General features: G+C 31.5%; 2 protein-coding genes across 2 annotated transcripts; one reads left to right on the forward strand and one right to left on the reverse strand.

The window, feature by feature from the left end:
- Positions 1 to 1,192: 1,192 nt before the first annotated feature.
- LOC137818483 (AT-rich interactive domain-containing protein 4-like) lies at positions 1,193 to 9,410 on the reverse strand. Its single transcript, XM_068621938.1, has 15 exons — positions 8,848 to 9,410; positions 8,561 to 8,749; positions 7,688 to 7,741; positions 7,451 to 7,539; positions 6,750 to 7,026; positions 6,421 to 6,477; positions 6,050 to 6,081; positions 5,745 to 5,880; positions 5,195 to 5,368; positions 3,749 to 4,387; positions 3,094 to 3,231; positions 2,897 to 2,995; positions 2,038 to 2,138; positions 1,802 to 1,892; positions 1,193 to 1,675 (listed from the first exon to the last, which is right to left on the reverse strand). Exons 1-15 carry the CDS (start codon positions 8,992 to 8,994, stop codon positions 1,553 to 1,555), a joined length of 2,346 nt encoding a protein of 781 aa, XP_068478039.1. The 5' UTR covers positions 8,995 to 9,410; the 3' UTR covers positions 1,193 to 1,552.
- A 6,593-nt stretch (positions 9,411 to 16,003) lies between these two features.
- LOC137819575 (FCS-Like Zinc finger 17-like) lies at positions 16,004 to 16,954 on the forward strand. The gene is made up of 2 exons (XM_068623465.1): positions 16,004 to 16,364; positions 16,613 to 16,954. Exons 1-2 carry the CDS (start codon positions 16,078 to 16,080, stop codon positions 16,797 to 16,799), a joined length of 474 nt encoding a protein of 157 aa, XP_068479566.1. The 5' UTR covers positions 16,004 to 16,077; the 3' UTR covers positions 16,800 to 16,954.
- Positions 16,955 to 20,006: the final 3,052 nt, after the last annotated feature.

Raw genomic sequence — 20,006 nt, forward strand, 5'->3', positions numbered from 1 at the left:
AATTATTATTATTATAGAATTGATTGATGGAGAGGAAAGTGTAAAATCAGCTTTATAGAAACAAATTTGTATTTCAAAAATAATTTTACTTTATAATCTAAGTAAATTAACTCTTCTAATTAATTAACGTTTAAAATATTATTTTCACAAACCAAATTTTTAATTCACAGTATTTTTTTTAAATAGTTATTTCAAAAATAATTATATAAAAAACGTAGTTGTATAATTAGTATAACTACTCACATAACACCTTGTCTATGGAATATAACGACGTAATTAGATTCTCTGTTTAATTACAGGGACAGAGAGAATCAGTATTTTTTTTTCATTGTGCAGCTCGTATCAAAACATTAGGAAAATATTTGTAAAATATTGTTATTAACATATGTTTCTACTGTTTTTCATTTAAAACATTAGAACATATCCCAAATGCAAATGGCAGAATCAAGTTTATTCTTTTTTTTTCTTTAGTATGATGCATCGTCATCAATAGTAATTCTTCAAATCAAGAAAGAAGTTACAATTTATACGTCAGTTTTAAGTGAAGATTCTATATTATATCTATTTACTTTTAATAAGCTTATTATTATTTTTATTGGAGTTATAAGGGAGCTAGATTTTTTCAATAAAATCTAATACGTGTTACGAAAAATACTAAAGCAAGTTTGTTCTTGAAGTTTCACAAGTCAGCCTCTCACAAAGGCAATGTACTCAAAACAGAATAATTTAGAGTTGAAAGTAGAATTAAAAGTGATTCTGCAAACTAAGAGTCTAAAAATTGTGTTACGACATAAAGACAGAGGTGCTTATTCTAATTTTGATAAAACAAATGCTATTTATCAGAATAATCTCTTCCCAAAAAATTATTCCGTCTGTATTCAAAAATTAGATCATATACACAAACCATTACTATTATCTCAGTTTTTCAAGATTAAAATTGGACCCAAAAAATGAACATCCTTTGACATAAACAGACTTATTATTAACCGAAATTGATTATGTGAGTTTCAATCTTACTTCATGAACTTTATTAATAATTTTGCATTCATAATTTTATAATTTTCAACAAATAATGGAACAAAATTAAAATAACGTGATAGTGGCATGAGTTCCTCTTGTATATATACATTTTTTTTCCTATTTGACATTACACACTCAAATCTGACAACCAAGAAGTAGTATGTGCATATAGTAAAAAGACTGAAAAAGATATGTTAAACTAAATCATATAAACATTCTTAGTGCACAAGTCTATACACATTTTCCTTTCAATACAATAGGACACTCGTAATAAACTAACTTTCAACTCACAATGGAGAGTTTGATGGGGATCTGAAAGTGGTATGAGTTCCATGATCTGAATTAGGAATTTTTGTTCCCCTTAATCAAGAACAAAGGTGAGGGGTTCGCCTAATCTTAATGACATTTGTGTTAATTGACCTAACTTTCATTTTTTTCATCCTATATTTTACTAATCTATCTAAAACATAGAGTACAGATAAATCCAGCAAAGCGGGTAACTAGTTTGTCTGCTATTCCAGAAGAGAAACCATCAAAGGTGTCGTGAAGACATTGACCCTTGTGAATACCCATTTGTAACATTTTGTTTCTTCTTGAAATTTGTAACACTACAATGAGGACATATGTATTCTAACCCATCTGTTTTTGCATAATCCTGCAGAAGTTGTGATTTAAAGAAAAGAACCTTAATATAATTAGTACCAAACAGATTTATTATTTTTCGCTATATTAAGACTCAACGTATATACAATAATTCTATGTGAATGTGACGAAGCAGTACCTTAAATGCGCCTAGACCCTGCCTTCTGTCACAGCCAAAGTGGGCCCACTCACCACATATGCCACAATTCACCCAATCACCAGCTGCACTACTGTTTAACAGAAAAGATTGTACATAAAAAATTATATTAGCTGCTGCTACAGTTGCCAATCATAAAGTGAATGGTAAATTACGAGTCTTAAATTAAACTAATGTAACTGCATAGCTTCATTGACTTAAAAAATATTAAGTACAACCTGTGACACAACAAGCAACATTCTCCATCCACATCGTCATGTGCTAATTCATATTCTAAAAGGTAGGTCTCATAATGTCTTTTCAGAGTATTTCCAACACCCTGTAGAATAAGACACAAAAACCCTTAGCTACCAGTTAATTTCACATAATAAACAAACATTCGGTCAGAACATAAATTCTTTGTTAATTAGAGAACTTCATATCAGTGCAATTTTAACTTCTCTTCTAATTTAACTAACCTTTTTAAAGAAACTACAACAGAGGTAAAGCCAACAACATATGATCATCAATAGTTACACCAACGCTTAAGCCAAAGACCCTAAAAATAAACTAATTGCACCATTTTTAGTTTTTGGGATGAGGAACAGAACAGAATGCTGTACTTTAATTGACCAGAACCGTTTCCATACTGTACTTTAACGAATACAAAAAGAGAAAGCAGAGCCTTATGGAATTGTGTCATGTTGCTATCTGGGATTGTATCATGTTGAAGATTCATATAGACGTTGGCTCTGAGACCCAACAGAGGTCAATTATCGTTAATTTAATTAACATAATTTTTCAGTACTAGGGATTCTCTGGGAGGGTAAATAGAGATAATTCTTTTATTAGAGTCCTAAGATTTCAGTTGTCAAGTCTTTGAAGCGGCTTCAGTTTTGAAAACTTCCTTTATGTTATTTTAGTTAATCAAGATTTCATAAGAGTTTATCGAGAGATGTGAAAATTTTCACATCAAAAGATAGGAAAACCCATTCCTTGTCAATCTCAATTTAAATTTTAAAGTGAAATTCCAGAGTCAATATAATAAACACTTAAAAATGAGCCACTCAAGGTATATAGCCAACTCATAGAACTTACAGTCATTCTATTGGTAGTTGTATAATTCCGCATCTTTGAAAAGATTTGCCCCTTCCAGTTGATACCATTGCCAACATGAAATCCTCCCCTCGTAACCACCTAAAAAGACCAACAAATTAAGAAAGAAAATATACAGAAAATATACAAAAAATACACATCCATAATCATTCTCAAATAATACACAGTCATCAACTCACCTCTTTATACAAATTGTAGAGATCAAGACGTTTTCCATTGAGTATGGCATCGGGGAACTCGGTAAGCCCTCCTTGAGGAATTAATCGATTATGTCCCCGGAGAATCAGAAACTCCATGACATCTTTAAGAAATTCCTCCTAATACAGAAAGTTACAATAATGATTAGGATAAATTTTCTGTATGGAATATAGACTAAAAATCACTAAAAGGAAAATAATCAGAAAACGAAAAAAAAGAGATTTCTTTTGTTTTTTAAATATAGAGTCTCATTGAACGTTTGAACTGCATATCAGTTGGCACTTGGCCCAGTATGATTTAGCAATATTTAGGTCTTAGAATAACATTCGTTTATGAAATATTGATCCAAAAAGATCATTAATTAGAAAAGGAAGATCATCCTTCTAGGATACGTAATTAAAATTTTCAGATCAATGTTAACATGTAAGAAAACTCCCTTTGCTGAATGACAGCAACCATTTTCATCAACTTATGTAGTATTTAGAGGTTTCTATCTGAAGAGACAAGGCTACATTTAAAATCAAAACTACAGAGCACAATCCTCAAGTTACATATTTCAAAGAAATAATCTCTAGAATTAGGCATAGGTTACAACTCATCAAATTATCTTAAAACAATGGACAAAGGAAAACTAACCTCAGAGCACGTCTGTACTGGGCCTCTACCGCAACCATGCTTCTTAAGAGGCAATGGGTTCAACGAAATAACCTGCTTAGATTGAGCTGCACTTGAAAATGATTTTCTATGTGTTGCAGATGTTGATCCAATACTACGCTTTGTTGGGGCAACAAGTGGCAAAGTAGGCTCTACTTGCCCACCATCAAAACCATCTGTCTCAGAAGGTCCACAAAAAGGTGTCATTCTATGGCGCCGAATGTGAGGAATTGGCCTCATTGCAGATACTTTTAATCTCTGTCTAGCAGGAGCTAATGGGGTGCTAATGCCATTTGCCATTTTTCTATCTTTTTCCTCTTCATTTACTTTATAAACAGTGGCAGGCCCCGCAAAGACGCCTTCATGAAGACCAGGGCTAGCCCCTTGGCTTGATTCACACCTTTTTCTTCTAGGAGGGGGTGGTTTCAACCAACCAGGGGGACTGCCAAATATTATATTATTTTTGCTTGTACCACTATCTTTCTCACAACTTTGATAGAAGAAAAGTAAGCGCTCGGCATCATCTTTCTCAAAAGAAGCTATAGGCAACCCCTGAATACTAGCAATACCAAGTGCAACTAAACTTCGATAAGAAACCTCAGGTGCTAGCTGTCTCAAAATCTGAAGGGAGCAACAAAGACATGCAATTATGAACCTGAATAACAATAAATATGCCTAATGTAGAACTCCAATTCTAATAGGATGCAAACTTTAAATACTGTACTTAACACCCATGTATTTATGCAGAAGTCCTTGTTACTATCTGCGTTCGTTCATTATTAGCAAATGTAGATAACCCAATTTGAAAACAGGATAAGCAATTAGGTCAAAATAGAGTGATTAGTAGGGACAATGATTACTGCTTGAAAGAATCAAACTGATAAATCTCAGTGTGCAACTCTTTGGTTATCCATAGATTATTAGCCATGCAAATGTAGATTATCCAATTTGAAAACAGGTTAAGCAGGTAGGTCAAAACAGTTTGATTAGGTCATAACTGCTTGAAAGAATCATGATGAAAAATCCCAGTGTGAAACTCTTTGCTTAGAACCACTCTCATTATAATAGGGCTAAACTGCATATTTAAAGAATATGGTACTCCCATTTGAAAGGGGGAAGAAAATGAAAGATGCAGGGTAGTTGACAGCAAAGGTGAGATGCCCGGTATAAATACTACTATTTAATCATACTAGTACAAAATTGGACATCAAACGTATTATAAGCAGTAAATGCAGGATAAATTCTTAACATAAACGTTAGGTAATCCCACAAGAGAACAACAAGCAATGATTAAATTAAAGCATCGATGAATCCCGAGTATGAAACTAGCAAGAAGGATTGACATTGAGAAATAATAACTTTAAGCAATAAAACACTGACAAAGATAACTTTATCAAAAAGAAGGGGAAAAGGGAGAGATATTAAAACCTGCAAAGCCCATTGAGGAAGCTTCATGCAAATTTCAAATACAGGTGCTCCACAGGCAATAGAAGCAGATCTGCGAGGTTCAGAGATGTTCTGTTTGTTTCCCTCATTGTTGAGCTGCGCGTGAACTAGTTGACTCTTCTCAATTATCTCATTTTTTATATGACTTTCCAGGAGCTAAAAAGTAAAACAGATAGGCCAAAGAATAAGAATCTAAAAATTTCAACAGGTAAAAGTATCTTGGACAATGTATATATTATCATTGCACCTCAGATACGGGGTTATTGACTTAATGCTTAATAAAATAGTATTAGACAACTCAATGATAATTAAAATGATCAAAGAACTGTGACATTCCAAAAAAAAATGATAAATTAAATTCTGAAGACAAAATAGTAATAAGAAACATAATGTATGTATCTATGCCTATAAAAGTTGCTGAGAGAAATGTAGGATTAACACTAAAACATTATTATATATCAGCACAAATAGCGATTATTGTTGGCTACATAAATAATTCTTAAACAATGGAACATAGATAGTTGGAGGGTACCTGATCATTAAAACAAGTTTGTGCACTGCCCGATACCAGAAGTGAGATATGTGCAGAACTACAGGTTGATATATCACATCTCATGGTTACAACTCCTCGAGAAAAAGTGGCTGCCTGAAGAGGTGGTGGTGGGGCACTGTACCATAGCATAAAAATATATATTACATGGTGGCAAATCATATTCATCTGTTCAAAAAAGTCCTAGCGAAAATCCATGAAAATAAAGGAATTTGACTAAGAGAGAGACATTTTTCAAGTCATAAAATGTATGAGTACAAAATCATATGCAAGTTATATTAACATACCTAAACTTGCCATGGAGCTTGCAACCGCGGATCTGAAAAGATAAATACAAAAATTGAGAAAACCTCCCTAGAGGCCATATCAAGCAGATGAAAATGTTGTAGCAAAAAGCAACAAAACAACACAAGGGTAAAAGACTACTAAAATTACAGCGGGAAGTTGCATTTTATTATATTATATTATATTTATATTGCTCCCAAGGAAAGAATACACCAGATTGAATAATGATGGGGGCAAAACAGTGGATCTTATTTTCTTAACAGTATTTTTTTTAGTTTTACAATATAAAAAGGGTTATACATCTTAAGATTTTGCTGACATAGAGTTTTATAATCCAAGTAAGATATTTCAACTAAACATAAAGTCAACGTACTTCAATAGTTAAGAGAGCTCTGAGTCCATCCTCCAAAGATCTTAGCAATGACTCGTCCTGAAAAGAAACAAAAGCGATGAGTACTCGGTAAATGATATCTAGTGTGGATGGGTGTGTTTATTAATGTGCATTGTTATATAACAATCCTTTCCTCAGTCGTAAATTGGTAAACATACTCTTGCTTTGTTCCACAACAGAGAAACTTATTTTCAACATGCATCTGTAGGTGGGGCATGTCACTATGTCACAGTTACCACAGACATTTTTCATTGAATTAGCATCAAAGTTTAAAGGTGGAGAGCAGGAAGTAGAATTCGAAAGAAGCTTACAACAGTCGAAGGTGCACCACAGACAAGAAATCTCAAGTTCACTTCATCTTCATGTATCTTAATGGCAGGCAGAGTGCCTGAGGAATTTTCGTCATCATCTTCCTCATCAATCTCTGGAGGGTCAACATTGATTTTGAGACAGTCACCGAGAAGGTGTGGCCCCATCTCACTAATAGCATCATGGATGTTGGTAGAAAGCACTTGATTGTTTTGGACACAGTAAAGTTCAAAAGAGGCACGTGCAAGGTGAAAAGCATCCCAGGTATGTGTAGATGAACTGCAAAACATTTGTAAACAGCACTAGATGTTATGTACTACCTAGAAAATCTTAACAAAACCCACTATAATTTCTCATTTCCCTAAGAAAAGAAAGGGTCTCAAATATTGCATGGACACAGAAAATAAGAGAAAAAAGGCATACTGGACTTTCTAAAGTCTGGCCCTTCATAGTTCAAACAAAAATATTAGAAAAAAATTCGATGATTTAGTTTAACAACAGATAAACTAGAAAAGTTCCAGATTTCACAAGAAAGTATTCCTTTCATGGATGAGCCACTACTGGATGCATCATTAAACGCATATGCAATCATCCATCAATATGACTTGTATCAGTAGGACAATTGGACTTAGGACATAAAGAGCCATTTCATTGTGAATGCATCACATGCTTGCAAGTTGCAATAAAATAAACAATATCATACCTCTGTACAACTGAAAGAAATGCTTGACGAAAATGGCAGGCAGCATAAGAAAAAAAGGCATTCTTCCAAAATATAACATATGGGATTCCCTGCAAAGTCAATCCAATTAAATAAGCAAACTTTCACCATAGAATTATCAGAATGCAAGGGGTTCTAGTATTTTTTATCATCCTTCAGAAATGGTAGTTTCTTGAGTATTGATACCTGAGTTTTAACAAGCAACTAAGACAAAAGTACCTTAAGATGAAGAGCCTCTGCAAAACTTTCTCCATTTGGTATTTCTAAATAAACCTGAAGAAAACATTGAAATTACATCAAATGAAACATCATACCCACAATGCCAACTGAGGGGAACAAACGTAAATCAGATGAACCATATTAGTTTTTATAAGATCAATAAGAAAGTTAGTTAGGCCAAAAAAAATGTCTTAATAAGACATAGGCTAAAAAGAATGTTAATAATTTTAACACACAAGATTAGACCTCAAAATTTTGGGAGGAACACAATGAAATTTCATGAGTAAAGTGATAAGCACCAAAGAACTTGGGAAACCTTCCCTTAACAGCTAGTTCTTAAGGGGGAGAACCAAGTAACTTAAGTAATGAACCATGCATCCCATATTACTCTATGTGAGACTTAGACATCCTATAATAATAATAATAATAACAACAACAACAACAACAATAATAATAATACCCAGGTCCCTGTCAAACCTGTCAAAATGACTCCAAATATCGCCAATGTCTAAATTCTTAAGTATCACATTGACTGGTTCAATACTTGAAGTACAAATGTTTATGCCACCATACAACTGATCTAGATAAATATAGACGCAAGTTTCTAATATTTTTAACAGTATGCATTTTACTTCCTATATTTTTCCTTCTTTCTCCTACATTCTTAACAGTATGCAGATCTACTTCTTACATTTTCCCTTCTTTCTCCAACGGAACTAGTCCCCATAATATGACCAAGCTTGTAACAACACAGAAACTACCAAATTTAAAAGCTCTCCATTTTCTTCACTGAACTTAATACACGTAACCTAGAGCGCCATCGACAAAACACACACACAGACAAAAGAGTAGCTAAAAATTCAGAATACATACAGCCGTCGGCAATGTGGAACCAAAGAGCTCTATGATATCCTCAGAAGTCGATAATTCCAAACCTTGCCAGACCAGTGAACCAACTTTGTCATTCTCTAGCTGCTCTCCTTGCAAATAAACAAAATTCGGTTGATACGACTCCAGCACTTTCCTAAACTGTTCCTTATCCGGATTCCGAAGAGTTTGAACCTGCATTAACAAAACATCCACATCATGCTCTTCCCGTGGCTCCCAACGCGAAACCAAAAACCAACATTACAACATGTGAATGCGTTAATCGTGAATACCTCAAGACGCCCCGCGGAAACTAGCTCGGGAAAAGGATATTTGTGCTGATTCTGTGAGGCCTTGTGCTCAGCGAAACTTGCGCCACAGGTTACAGCGAGAAGAGTGCAAGCGTGTTTCGGAGCTCCATGAGGATGGAATGGAAACATCGTTGTTCGAGCTAAAAGCAGCACCGTTCAGACACGCAGGCACACTGAGAAAACGACGATGAAACTTCTCCCGCGTAAGGTTGGACTCCGACGGGACTCAGTTACGCACTTTGATGCACCGAAGAAAACGCCGTTTCGCAAAACTGCGGAGGAATTGCGAGGGTGCGTTGCATAGTTGGACGGACGAAGAGAGTTGGTGATCGAGGAGAGAGGGCGCGGCAATGGCGGTGCGCGACAAGAAGAGGATGAGGAACTGCAAGTATTAAAACCCTAACATGATGGATTGATTGGGATTGGAAGATGAAGATTGAACAAGAAGAAGATTGAGATTCACATCTTCTCATGTTCTTTCTAAAGAGTAAGACGGCGTCGTTCTGCTTCCTAATTTAGTTTTTTTACAAAAATTACAACGGATTAGTTCTTGGAAACTGGGCTTGGTTAGTTTGTGTTGTTTGTTCACTTCTTTGGAAAACAATTGTTCAAAAATATTATTTTTAAATTAAAAACATTAATATTTATAATCCGTAACTTTAGATTTAATTAAGTTTGAAGTTCTAATAAATTTAATTATTTTCAATTGAATCTATATTTTAAAAAATTATATTAATTATAGAAAAAATTTATTTATTTTTAATTAAGTCTATGTAATTTAATTTTTGTATTAATTAAGTGGCATGATTATTACCTTGTCTTATCACTTTATTTAGGGTCTTCATATGTTATTTTATGTTAATATAAAATTATATGTTTTTGTGGTTATTTTATGAAAATCATCTTATTTAGTTGTCTTCGTATGTTATTTTATGTTAATATAAAATTATATATTTTTGAGGTTATTTTATGAAAATAAAAACTTAAATATGATGTTGGGAGAATGTGGAACAAATGTGGGGTTAAATAGCATAACAATAACGATAGAATAATGGTTATGGCCAAATGTACGTAAGTTGGTTGTAAGTTTTATATCATTCATTACCTTCACACACAATTCCAACTTCACCCTTGTTCCATAGTCTCCAAAACAAAATATTTAAACTTGAGTTTTTCTTCTTGCACCAAAACAAATAAAAGCCACCTATTATTATATGTTCACTGGGTTGAAAAGTTTGTATGCACTTATTGGATGATATCCAATTTATCTTCCAATTTCTTCCTCTTCTCTTATTAAATATGTCTATATCACAAAGAACAAGATATTTTCAAATGACTAACCGTTGATTTAAGTCCAGTCCAAATTTGTTTCTGGAACAACTGTCTCTAAATTTTTTGTAGAACACCTATTGAGAATATAGGCTCAGTGGTGACAGCCTCTCCCTAAAAGTTATGAGGCAGCCCCTTGCCTTTGAGCATGCATCTTGCCATATTAAGTAAAGTTTTATTTATTTTCTTTGCAATTCCATTATGTTGTGGAGTGTAAGGAGATGTAACTTCATGTTCAATTCCTTTTGCAACACAAAATTCTTTCAGCTCTTTGGAATTAAATTCTCCACCTTCATCAGTTATGAAAATTGTTAAGACATGACCTGATTGCCTTTCAATCTTAGCACAAAATTTCACAAATCTTCCAAACACCTTACCTTTCTCCACAAAAGTAAGAAAATTCATCCATAAAAGTAAGAAAATACCTATTACCTCCAAGTGAGTTGTTGTTTAGAGGGCCACATACATCTGAATATACAACCTCCAAAGGATTCTTTGCTCTTTGCAGTCTAGAGTTCTTGAAATTATTTCTTGATTGCTTTCTAAATAGAAAGCCTGTACATGTCTTATGAGACAGGCTGGTTGGTGGCAGCCCTGTGACCATTTGTTTACTGCTTAACCTGTTCAAACTCTTGAAATTCAAATGGCCAAATTTGTAGTGCCACAACATATTTGTTTCCTCCTTATCCTCAATTGAAGAAAAACATTATGCGGTTAATATTAAAAGTTGTATTTTTAGACAAAGGTGCCTTAAGAAATAACCTTGATTTCTGATCATAGATCTTGATGAAATTATGTTTCATTAACATTTTGAATCCCTTTTCCAGTAGTTGGCCTAAGCTGAGAAGATTATTCTTCATTGATGGCACGTATAGGACATCATTCATGTAGTCAACTTTTCCATCTTTACAGGTGAATCTGACCTTGCTAATTCCTTCAGCAGAAATCATACTATTATATGCAAATCTCACATTGTTTTTGACATTAGAATCAAAAACAATAATCCACTCCTTGTTGCCAATCATATAATTGGAACAACCTGTGTCTAAGTACCAACTTGAAGCATCTTCCTCCTAATTTGTAGTGGCCATCAATAACACTTGATCTAAATAAGAATCTTCATTTTCTCAAGCTAGATGTGCTTCATCTTTTTTTGATAAATTTGTAGTGTTGTTATTGTGATAAGCTCCCCAACATTTAGTTGCAAAATGACCATACTTACCACAATTGTAATACTGTAGTTTTCTTTTATCATGGAATTTCTTGGATCCATGATCTTGACTCCCTCTTCCAGTAGCCAACTTCTGCCTTTGCATACTGTTTTGACTTTGGGTCTGATTGCTTGAACTAGGCCAGTCACTTGATTGATCTCCTCTTACTCTTCCTTTTCCTTTTTTTTTTTTTCAGCCATTTCTTCCTCGGCCTCTGACAGTAATTTGAGTTTGGAAAACTTGCTATACTACCTTTTTCTTTACCTTTTATTAAAAGTAATCGTTCCTCATGTGCTTCAAGGGAATTTCGAAGTTCTTCTACTATCATTGCATCCAAATCCTTGGATTCTTCAATTGCCACAACAATGTGATCAAAGGCAGGAATCAAAGTTCTAAGAATCTTCTCAACCACCTTTGAAACCGGCAACTACTCATCACAACCTCGCATGGAATTTGCAATTGCTTGGATTTTACAAAATAATCACACACTAATTCTTGAGTCATGGACAACAATTCAAATTTTCTTCTGAGTGATTGCAATCTCACCTTCTTAACCCTACTAGTATTTCCATAGGTTTGTTTCAGTATGTCCTAAATATGCTTAGCAGATTCAGCTTTTGAGATTTTATGGAAAATGGCTGCTGAGACAGACTGATGCAATAACATTTGTGCCTTGCAGTCAATCTTTTTATTTTCTTTTAACTGTTTCTCAAACTTTTTCTTCTGCTCCTCAGATTCAAGCTTGGTTGAATCTTAAAACCCAATCTTGACAGCTTCTTCCAATTCTTAAAAACCAAGAATGTCTTCCATCTTTACAATCCAATCATCATAATCCTTCCCATCAAACATCGGAAGACTCCTTGGAACCACACCGAATGCAGTCATGACAACTATCAGATGTAGCAGTCAACCTCCAACTCTTGGCTTGCAAAACAACAGATTCTCCTCTGCTCAATGTTCCAGAAACAATTACCTCACTACCAGGAAACCACACAAGTCCCTTCCCTATGCTCTTGGTACCACTCTGTTGGAAATTAATTTAATAATTGGAATTGAAACTGAGATCTCTTACTAGAAAAACTATACTGATACAATACAAACAATGCTATTTATAATTGTCAAAATTAGAATGAATTAAAACATTTTGATAACAAATTGAGATGAATTTAATCTAATTAACAAAATATATTTAATTTAAATTTAATCTATTTTAAATAGATTTAGAAAAATTAAAATAAATTTAATCTAATTAAAATATATATAAATTTTAAATTCAATCTATTTTATTGGATGTAGATTGGAAATCCAATAAATTGACCATCTAGTAAATAGTAAATTATCCCAATCAAACAATTTATAAAAAATTATAAATATGATTTCAACCATAGTAATCATAAATTCAGTTCTTAAATTACTTGCAACAAGGTTACAAAAGTAAACACTAATGTTTTTAATCCCTTCGTTATCTTTTTAGTAACCAGGACAGGGAATTTATTATACAAATGATATAATTTTAAATCAGATCTATATTAAAATATTAATTTTATTTATAAACAATTTTCACCGAATATATAATAAAGAAATACAAAAAAGAAGTAGACATGAAAATTGGAGATTAGAAAATTATTTTTTATGTTTTAAAAATGTATTTTTATATAAATTTATAGTTGTATTTAATTAATTTAAGTGCACGATATAATTATGTTTATCGGTTAAAGAAATTACATTAAAGTTGGTTCAACTTAATTATTTTATAAAGAAAGAGGTAAAACACAAACCGCGTTTCAATCAATTTTTCGGCAGCATTTTTTTATTATAGTAACTTGAATTTGTACACGCCTTATGAATGCTTATATGAGATTATATTTTTTACCCACGTGACAATGAACACTTAATTCTCCCTAACTTTTTTGTCGGTTCCGTACTTTGACCTTTGGATTATTTTATTTATGGTTAAATAAGTTCTGTTAATGGTTGAAAATGTTTTAAATTTTAATATTTAATATCGCGTAAATATGTTAATTTTGATTTTATACTAATTTTATTGAATTAATAATGCTGGTGTATAATTATTTTAATATTTATAGATATATTTATATGTGATAGTTATAAAATTAATGTATTAATATTGTTAATTTAAAAGTATCTGTACGGACGATATTGTTCGAGTCACGACCAACCGTATTAAAATACATTTAAGACATTCAATAAATGGCAGCAGTGACAGTTATGGAAACTTCCTACAATCATAATCATGTCATGTCCCATTAAATTCGGGTAACACTCCCAAAAAAATTAGTTAAGACTGATTTAGTAGAAGATATTGATTAATTAAAGATATTCTTCAAATATAAATATACCTCCCTATCAAATATCAATCATAATCATGTCCCATCAAATCCGAGTGACACTCTCGAGAAATTAACTAAGACTGATTTAGTGAAAAATATTGATTTATTAAAGATATTATTCAAATATACCAATATACCTTCATATAAATCAGGGAATCATGCTAAAAATCAGTTAACATTGATATTTGATAGTTTCGGTCCATAAATCCAAAGGTTAAACACTATAAATAAACCCTCTACCGAGTGTAAGATATGCTTTAATCAGTTTTCACTATACACCATTGACACAGAGTACTTATTTGATCGTCGGAATATCATTTTCAGGTCAAACCTGATCGAGCACCTGCAATTAAAGGGAGAGACTTGAAGTAAGGAACGAGGAGGTAACAAACACATCAACAATTGTACAATCTGTTTTAGGTATTATCTAGACTTACTTTATCTATACGAGCATATGTAATGTTACATATAAAAAACACTACAAATAAAAATACAAAATTGCATTTTAGAAATACTAAAATTGGTTATTACGTTTACATGTAAAAGAACATTGTGTAATATACTCTATTGTGGATTCGAATTGATATTTCTTTGTTATTGAAATATTGAAATTGTTAGTAAAATAACTCATTAGGATAGGTTTGTTTTAACTTAATTTGAGGGTTGTCTCGATATTTTTAACTTTAGTTGATCTATAAGCAAGTTTAGGTTCAAAATAGTGTGAAACATGTTAGAATTTAGTTGTTTAGGTTATATTGCATTAAAAAAAGTTACGGATTTTAATTTATTAAAATTGTGTAAAAAAAATAAGATTAAAATTGTTGACTAAAATTATATATTTTATATAACTTGTGTAAACAAATCAAGATTAAAATTGTAAGTTAAAATTTAATATATTAGTTAATGTTAGATATTTAATATAAAATAAGGAGAGTATAAGATATAAAAAATTTATTTTTTAAGTGAATTTTTAAAATTTTACAATTTTAAATAATCAAAATACTTTAATAATCTATTAAAATTTAAAATTATTTTAAAAAATTCTATCTAATTTTTTATACTATAGAATAGTTTAAATTCTTTATAAAAAATAATTATTCTAGAAAAAACCCACAAAATATAAGAAATTACAGGAGTGTAAAAAATCAAAATAAGGGAATTTTAAATTAATTTTTATCACTACCATTAAAAATAAGAAAATAACTCTTTTGCTGCACACAAGATGCTCATTATATAGAATCGGTTCTAAATAAAAAATAACATAATAATAATAGTAAATAATGTACCCACTAACCCCTAAACAAAAATAAGAGGCTCTAAGAAATAAAAAACAAAAACTAAACCTCATAACAAGTTCCTACATTTTTAAGAAACTAAATAACTCACTTAATACTTAGTAAAAAAAAAAAATTGTAATGTAACTCCTCGTAAAAGTGAAACATGGTCTTAAATTTTTTTTTAAAAAAAATCTCTGCAAAAATAGAAATTATAAGCTTCGTCTTCCATGAAAATATTAAGAATTCAAAGTGATTAAATTGATGTAAAAAATATTTGATTTCTGTTTTCATTTATAAAACAAATATAATTTGCCTACCTTAATACTCATAAGCCAGTTTTTTTTTCTTTTTCAATTAGCATAACAATGTTTTACCCCTTTAATAATTCAACCATGCAAATTAATGATAGGACCTTCAAATATTCCATGAATATATATGGCACATTCTGTTCATGAATATATACGGTAAGTGGCTATTGCCATTGTTACTTTTCCATCGGAAAGAATAAGAAATCTCTGCAACTGTGGTGTGGTTCCAAAGTTTATGTGTGGAATCTGTGCTTAATTTTAACCAAACTTTATGTCATGTCTTCTTGGGTAACACAAGTTTCATGTGTGAATATTGCAAACTATTATTAAAAAGACAAATCTCTGTCAGCAATTCTCAACCGTGTCCCATGTGGGCCAAACAAAAGCAATAATACAAACACCAGAATTAGACACCAGCCATAATTTCACCACCTACTCTATTATTTTTTGCTCCCTCTTGTCCACTTTCTTGTTTTTTGACCTATGCAAAAGCATGCTGTAAAAGGCTGCAACAATCTCAGATAAAAATATTTGTATTCTAATGCAGTTATGCAACACGTGTTGTATAGGAGCACAACAGTTACACAGAGTAAAACATGAGTGATGCTGCAATGCCCTTTTTTGTGGGGGCATGGTTCCTTTAAATATCAACCATTCCTTCCTTTCAAGAACTCATCCACTTCCAATTTCTTTTCCACTCTATATTCCATTTCTCTTCTGTGTTTCTCCACTCACCATGCTCACAAAGTTCATAGTTAGCCCCTTTAAAGTGGAACACCAAGAAGGGAAGCATGCGATGAACAAAAGAAGAAAGCACGAGAGATCATTCGAGAGCACCAACATGGATGTTGGCTTGAGACTTCTCCCTCAAATCACCAGCTCAAAGACCACCTCAAATGTCCTCTTGAAATCTGCAATGAGAAAGCCAAACCAATCCATCCCTCAACAACACTTCTGCTTCCTTAAAACTTGCAATCTATGCAAGAAGCAGCTCAGTCCAGACAAAGATATTTACATGTACAGGTATACATATATACATATAAGAAAACCAAACCCTTGATTCTACTTACACATAATTGCTTAATCATGCTAAACTTAACATATCTTGAATAATTTATTATGTGTTAGATCTGTTTGAGGCTTTTATCTTCTAATCTCTTTACTGAAAAACCTAAAAGCAAACACCTTATACTTGAGTTAACTATCTCTATAAACATTGTGTTGTGGTGTGTTGTGGTTTCTGATAGAAGTTGGATATGATGTTTGTGCAGGGGAGATCAAGGTTTCTGCAGTGTGGAGTGCCGAAATAGACAAATAGTTTTGGATGAGATGAGAGAATTGGAAAGCTCCACCAAGCAAATGGTAGCATCTTACAGACAATGCTGTAGTGAGGCACGTGAAGAGACTCGCCTTATACTCGAAGACCTTCGAATGCAGAGACTCAAATCTAGATTCTAATTTTTGTAGATTGCTTAGTAAGTATAGAGATACTTACATGTACTGTGTGAAACATGTTATAAGTTCATCTTTGTTTTTGAGAATTCTGACAAAAGGATGTGACATGTTTAATATTTTTTAACTAGAATAATATTCTTATAGTTTATTTAGTTTTATCTTTGGAAGAAAAGTATTATTATTTAGTTTATCTTTGGACTATACTGAAATATTCTACTGTGTCGTCTACGTACCTTTGTTTGCGAGAGAGACCCTATGCAAAATAATAGATAAGGATAAGGTAATGGGGAAGATTTTAAATTCCGTCCTTCAATTTTCCATATTGAGTATCTTATCTATCTATATTTCAATGATATGAAAATATCTATAATTTCTAAAATGTAGATATACTAGATAATATTATAGAGTGAACTTTAAGTCTAACTCAATCCCATAAAACCGGCTCAATGAAGTGAGGTTTGCACCCACTTATATACTATGAAACTCTCTAATTTTTAGTCGGGATCTTCAACACAAAATTATTTGTTTTTTATTTTTATAATTATAATAAATTTTATACAATAAATTTAAGTTTTTTAAAAAATAATGTAATTTTTAAAAAAATTTATTAAAATTATAAAAAATCTAACAAATATTTTTAAATTAAATTTTTTTATCGATATCTATCTTACTAGTATCTTTATAATAAATATTGGTATCTGATATATATATGTCTGATAAAAACACAAATAGATGTGTCAGAGGAGATCTTATCACATGTAATATTGTCTCACAACGAAATTCTTTGAGGATTGCTGGACCAAGCTTTAAACACTGATATGGACTGCCATCAAGATATTTTGCTATATATATCAATAATTTTTTTTATTGAAATTAGATTTCTCGTCCCATTTTAAACTAAACCTATATATACGAAGATGAGGTGTGGGATTATTTCAGTTTAATAAGATGTTTATAATTTTTATAAAAAACATTCAGATATTTTTATTTTGAAAAAAGAATGATGTATCACTTGGGTTTCATTCTATTCAAATGAGATGAGAAAATGACAGAAGAAGAGGACGAGATATCTTTTAAGGGAAATGTTAAGAGATTTGACTAGATCCTTTTTTATGAATCACTAACCACTCCTGTGTGAAAAAAATACTTTAAATACTTTTTTTTTCTTAATATATTGAAAAAAAAAACTTTAACTAGATTCAAATTTTAAAGTAGATAATATTTCGGATGAGTTTTACTCAAAATAAAAGAAGGAAAGAATTATAAATAACGAAAGAAAAAAAAAAGTATAAAAGAAGAAAAAGGTTGGAAAAGTTGAAGAAAGAAACGACAGAGGAAATCGCATTTTAGTTCAAAGATATGTGTTTGTTAATTCGAAAAATGTAGAGAACCAATACATGGTTTTTGCAATCGATGTCCTTAGGTAGGGAACTTATTTTCAGGGTTTTTATAAGGATTGAGACATGTTTTTGGAATTTTTATAAAGGTTGAGACACCTGAAATATCTCATTTTATTTTATTTATTTTTTATTGATAAAAAAAATCAATGTGAAAGAACGTATGTGATTTATTTTTCGATTTTCAAATTTTATTTTGCAAGTGTTAATATGTTACTCATTTAACTTCACATTGCATATAGTAAATAGGTTTGTTAGTTGGTTAAGCATGTTATTATAGTGATTAATATGGGTTTGTGAATGATTAATATGATTTCTTCTATTTATTCGTCAATTATGTTATCTGTACTGGTTAATTAGATTGGGTGATTGATTAAAATTATGCCTATAGTCGAATAATTATGTTAGATGGAGTAACCAATTTTGAATTTTGTGGATGGTTAATATTGTAAAGTTTGTTAATAGTTTTATGTGTAGCGGGTCATTTGACTAAGTGAATGATTTAAATTGTAAGTTGTATTAGTAGATTAGTTTTTTGTTTTAATAATTAATTTGGTATATAGTGGATTTTTTTATTGATAAATAATAAATAAATTAATATAAAATATTCGAGAGATATTTCAATCCTATTACAAAGAGAAAGTTTTAACAAAGATGACCACCAACTAAATTTATAATATCCAAGATAACTACATATGTTTGTGTCTCAAAACTAACATCATGAGAGAAGTTCTTCCAAAATAAACTTTGTTCCACTAATAACTACGTGAAGAACCAGCTGCAAAGAAGTTTTATTTCATATATACCTAACTGCCCTCACAATCTTATACAAAACAAATATATTCCATAGTACAAAAAACACAAACTACAAGAGATATGTGTACAATACACTATCATATTAAGACCATTAATATGTTTAAACTTTGCAAAAAAACCTTTTGAGGCACAACTTTCACTTAGCTCATTTATAAGAATAATGTCCAAGCCCAATTCTGCATGCGAAATTAAATTGCACAAATTTGCAAAGATGATTGTAACACCAACATCTTGCACTCCAGTCCAGACCACTAGATCACGTCTTTCTAGTCATGTAGTATTGCATTACTAACAAAAAAAAAACTTTCCCAACCAGCTAAATGAACTATAGCTTAAAGGAATATACTTTATAGTCAGTCATACATCCATAAAGCAACAATTCATTAAGAGATTTGAAGCATAAAATTGGGTACATAAATCAATCACAAAAAAGAGAAAGAAAAAGTTGTTAATTTGCATTTCAACCACGGTCAAGATTTGAGTTGGGCCATTTGCAAAATTTTCTCAGCATCACCAATCCCTTGTTTCAAAACAACATAGTTTCTATGTTCCCATATTTGTCATACTATTGCAAACAACAATATCAGCCAATATTGGTTCTTCATTTTACTCAACAAACTAATAAAAATTGCTCAAAGTGATTAAAGGGATTATGTTTTTGGACTCCCCGAATACTCACCTACCCAAAACAAGAGTTTCATACCTCCATAACTATGCCACAACCCAAAACTAAATTATTCTGGTACTTGTGAACAAAGTGGACACATAACACTAACTAAAACTACTCCTTTATTAATAACTAGTTTAGTGAAAAACTAACAAAGTAAGGTGTGTCCCCGTATTTACCCTATTATTGAACATGAATATTTTGTTTAATGAACTATGTATTTGTTAATTGTTGTGGTGTGAATGGCTAATTGTGTTGAACACAAATAACTTTTTAGTTACATAATTTAAGTAATTGAGTTAATTTGTAATGTTAGTTGTTTATGGGTGT

Source organism: Phaseolus vulgaris, chromosome 10 (genome assembly GCF_000499845.2).
Source record: "Phaseolus vulgaris cultivar G19833 chromosome 10, P. vulgaris v2.0, whole genome shotgun sequence".
In the NCBI taxonomy this organism is placed as follows: domain Eukaryota; kingdom Viridiplantae; phylum Streptophyta; class Magnoliopsida; order Fabales; family Fabaceae; genus Phaseolus; species Phaseolus vulgaris.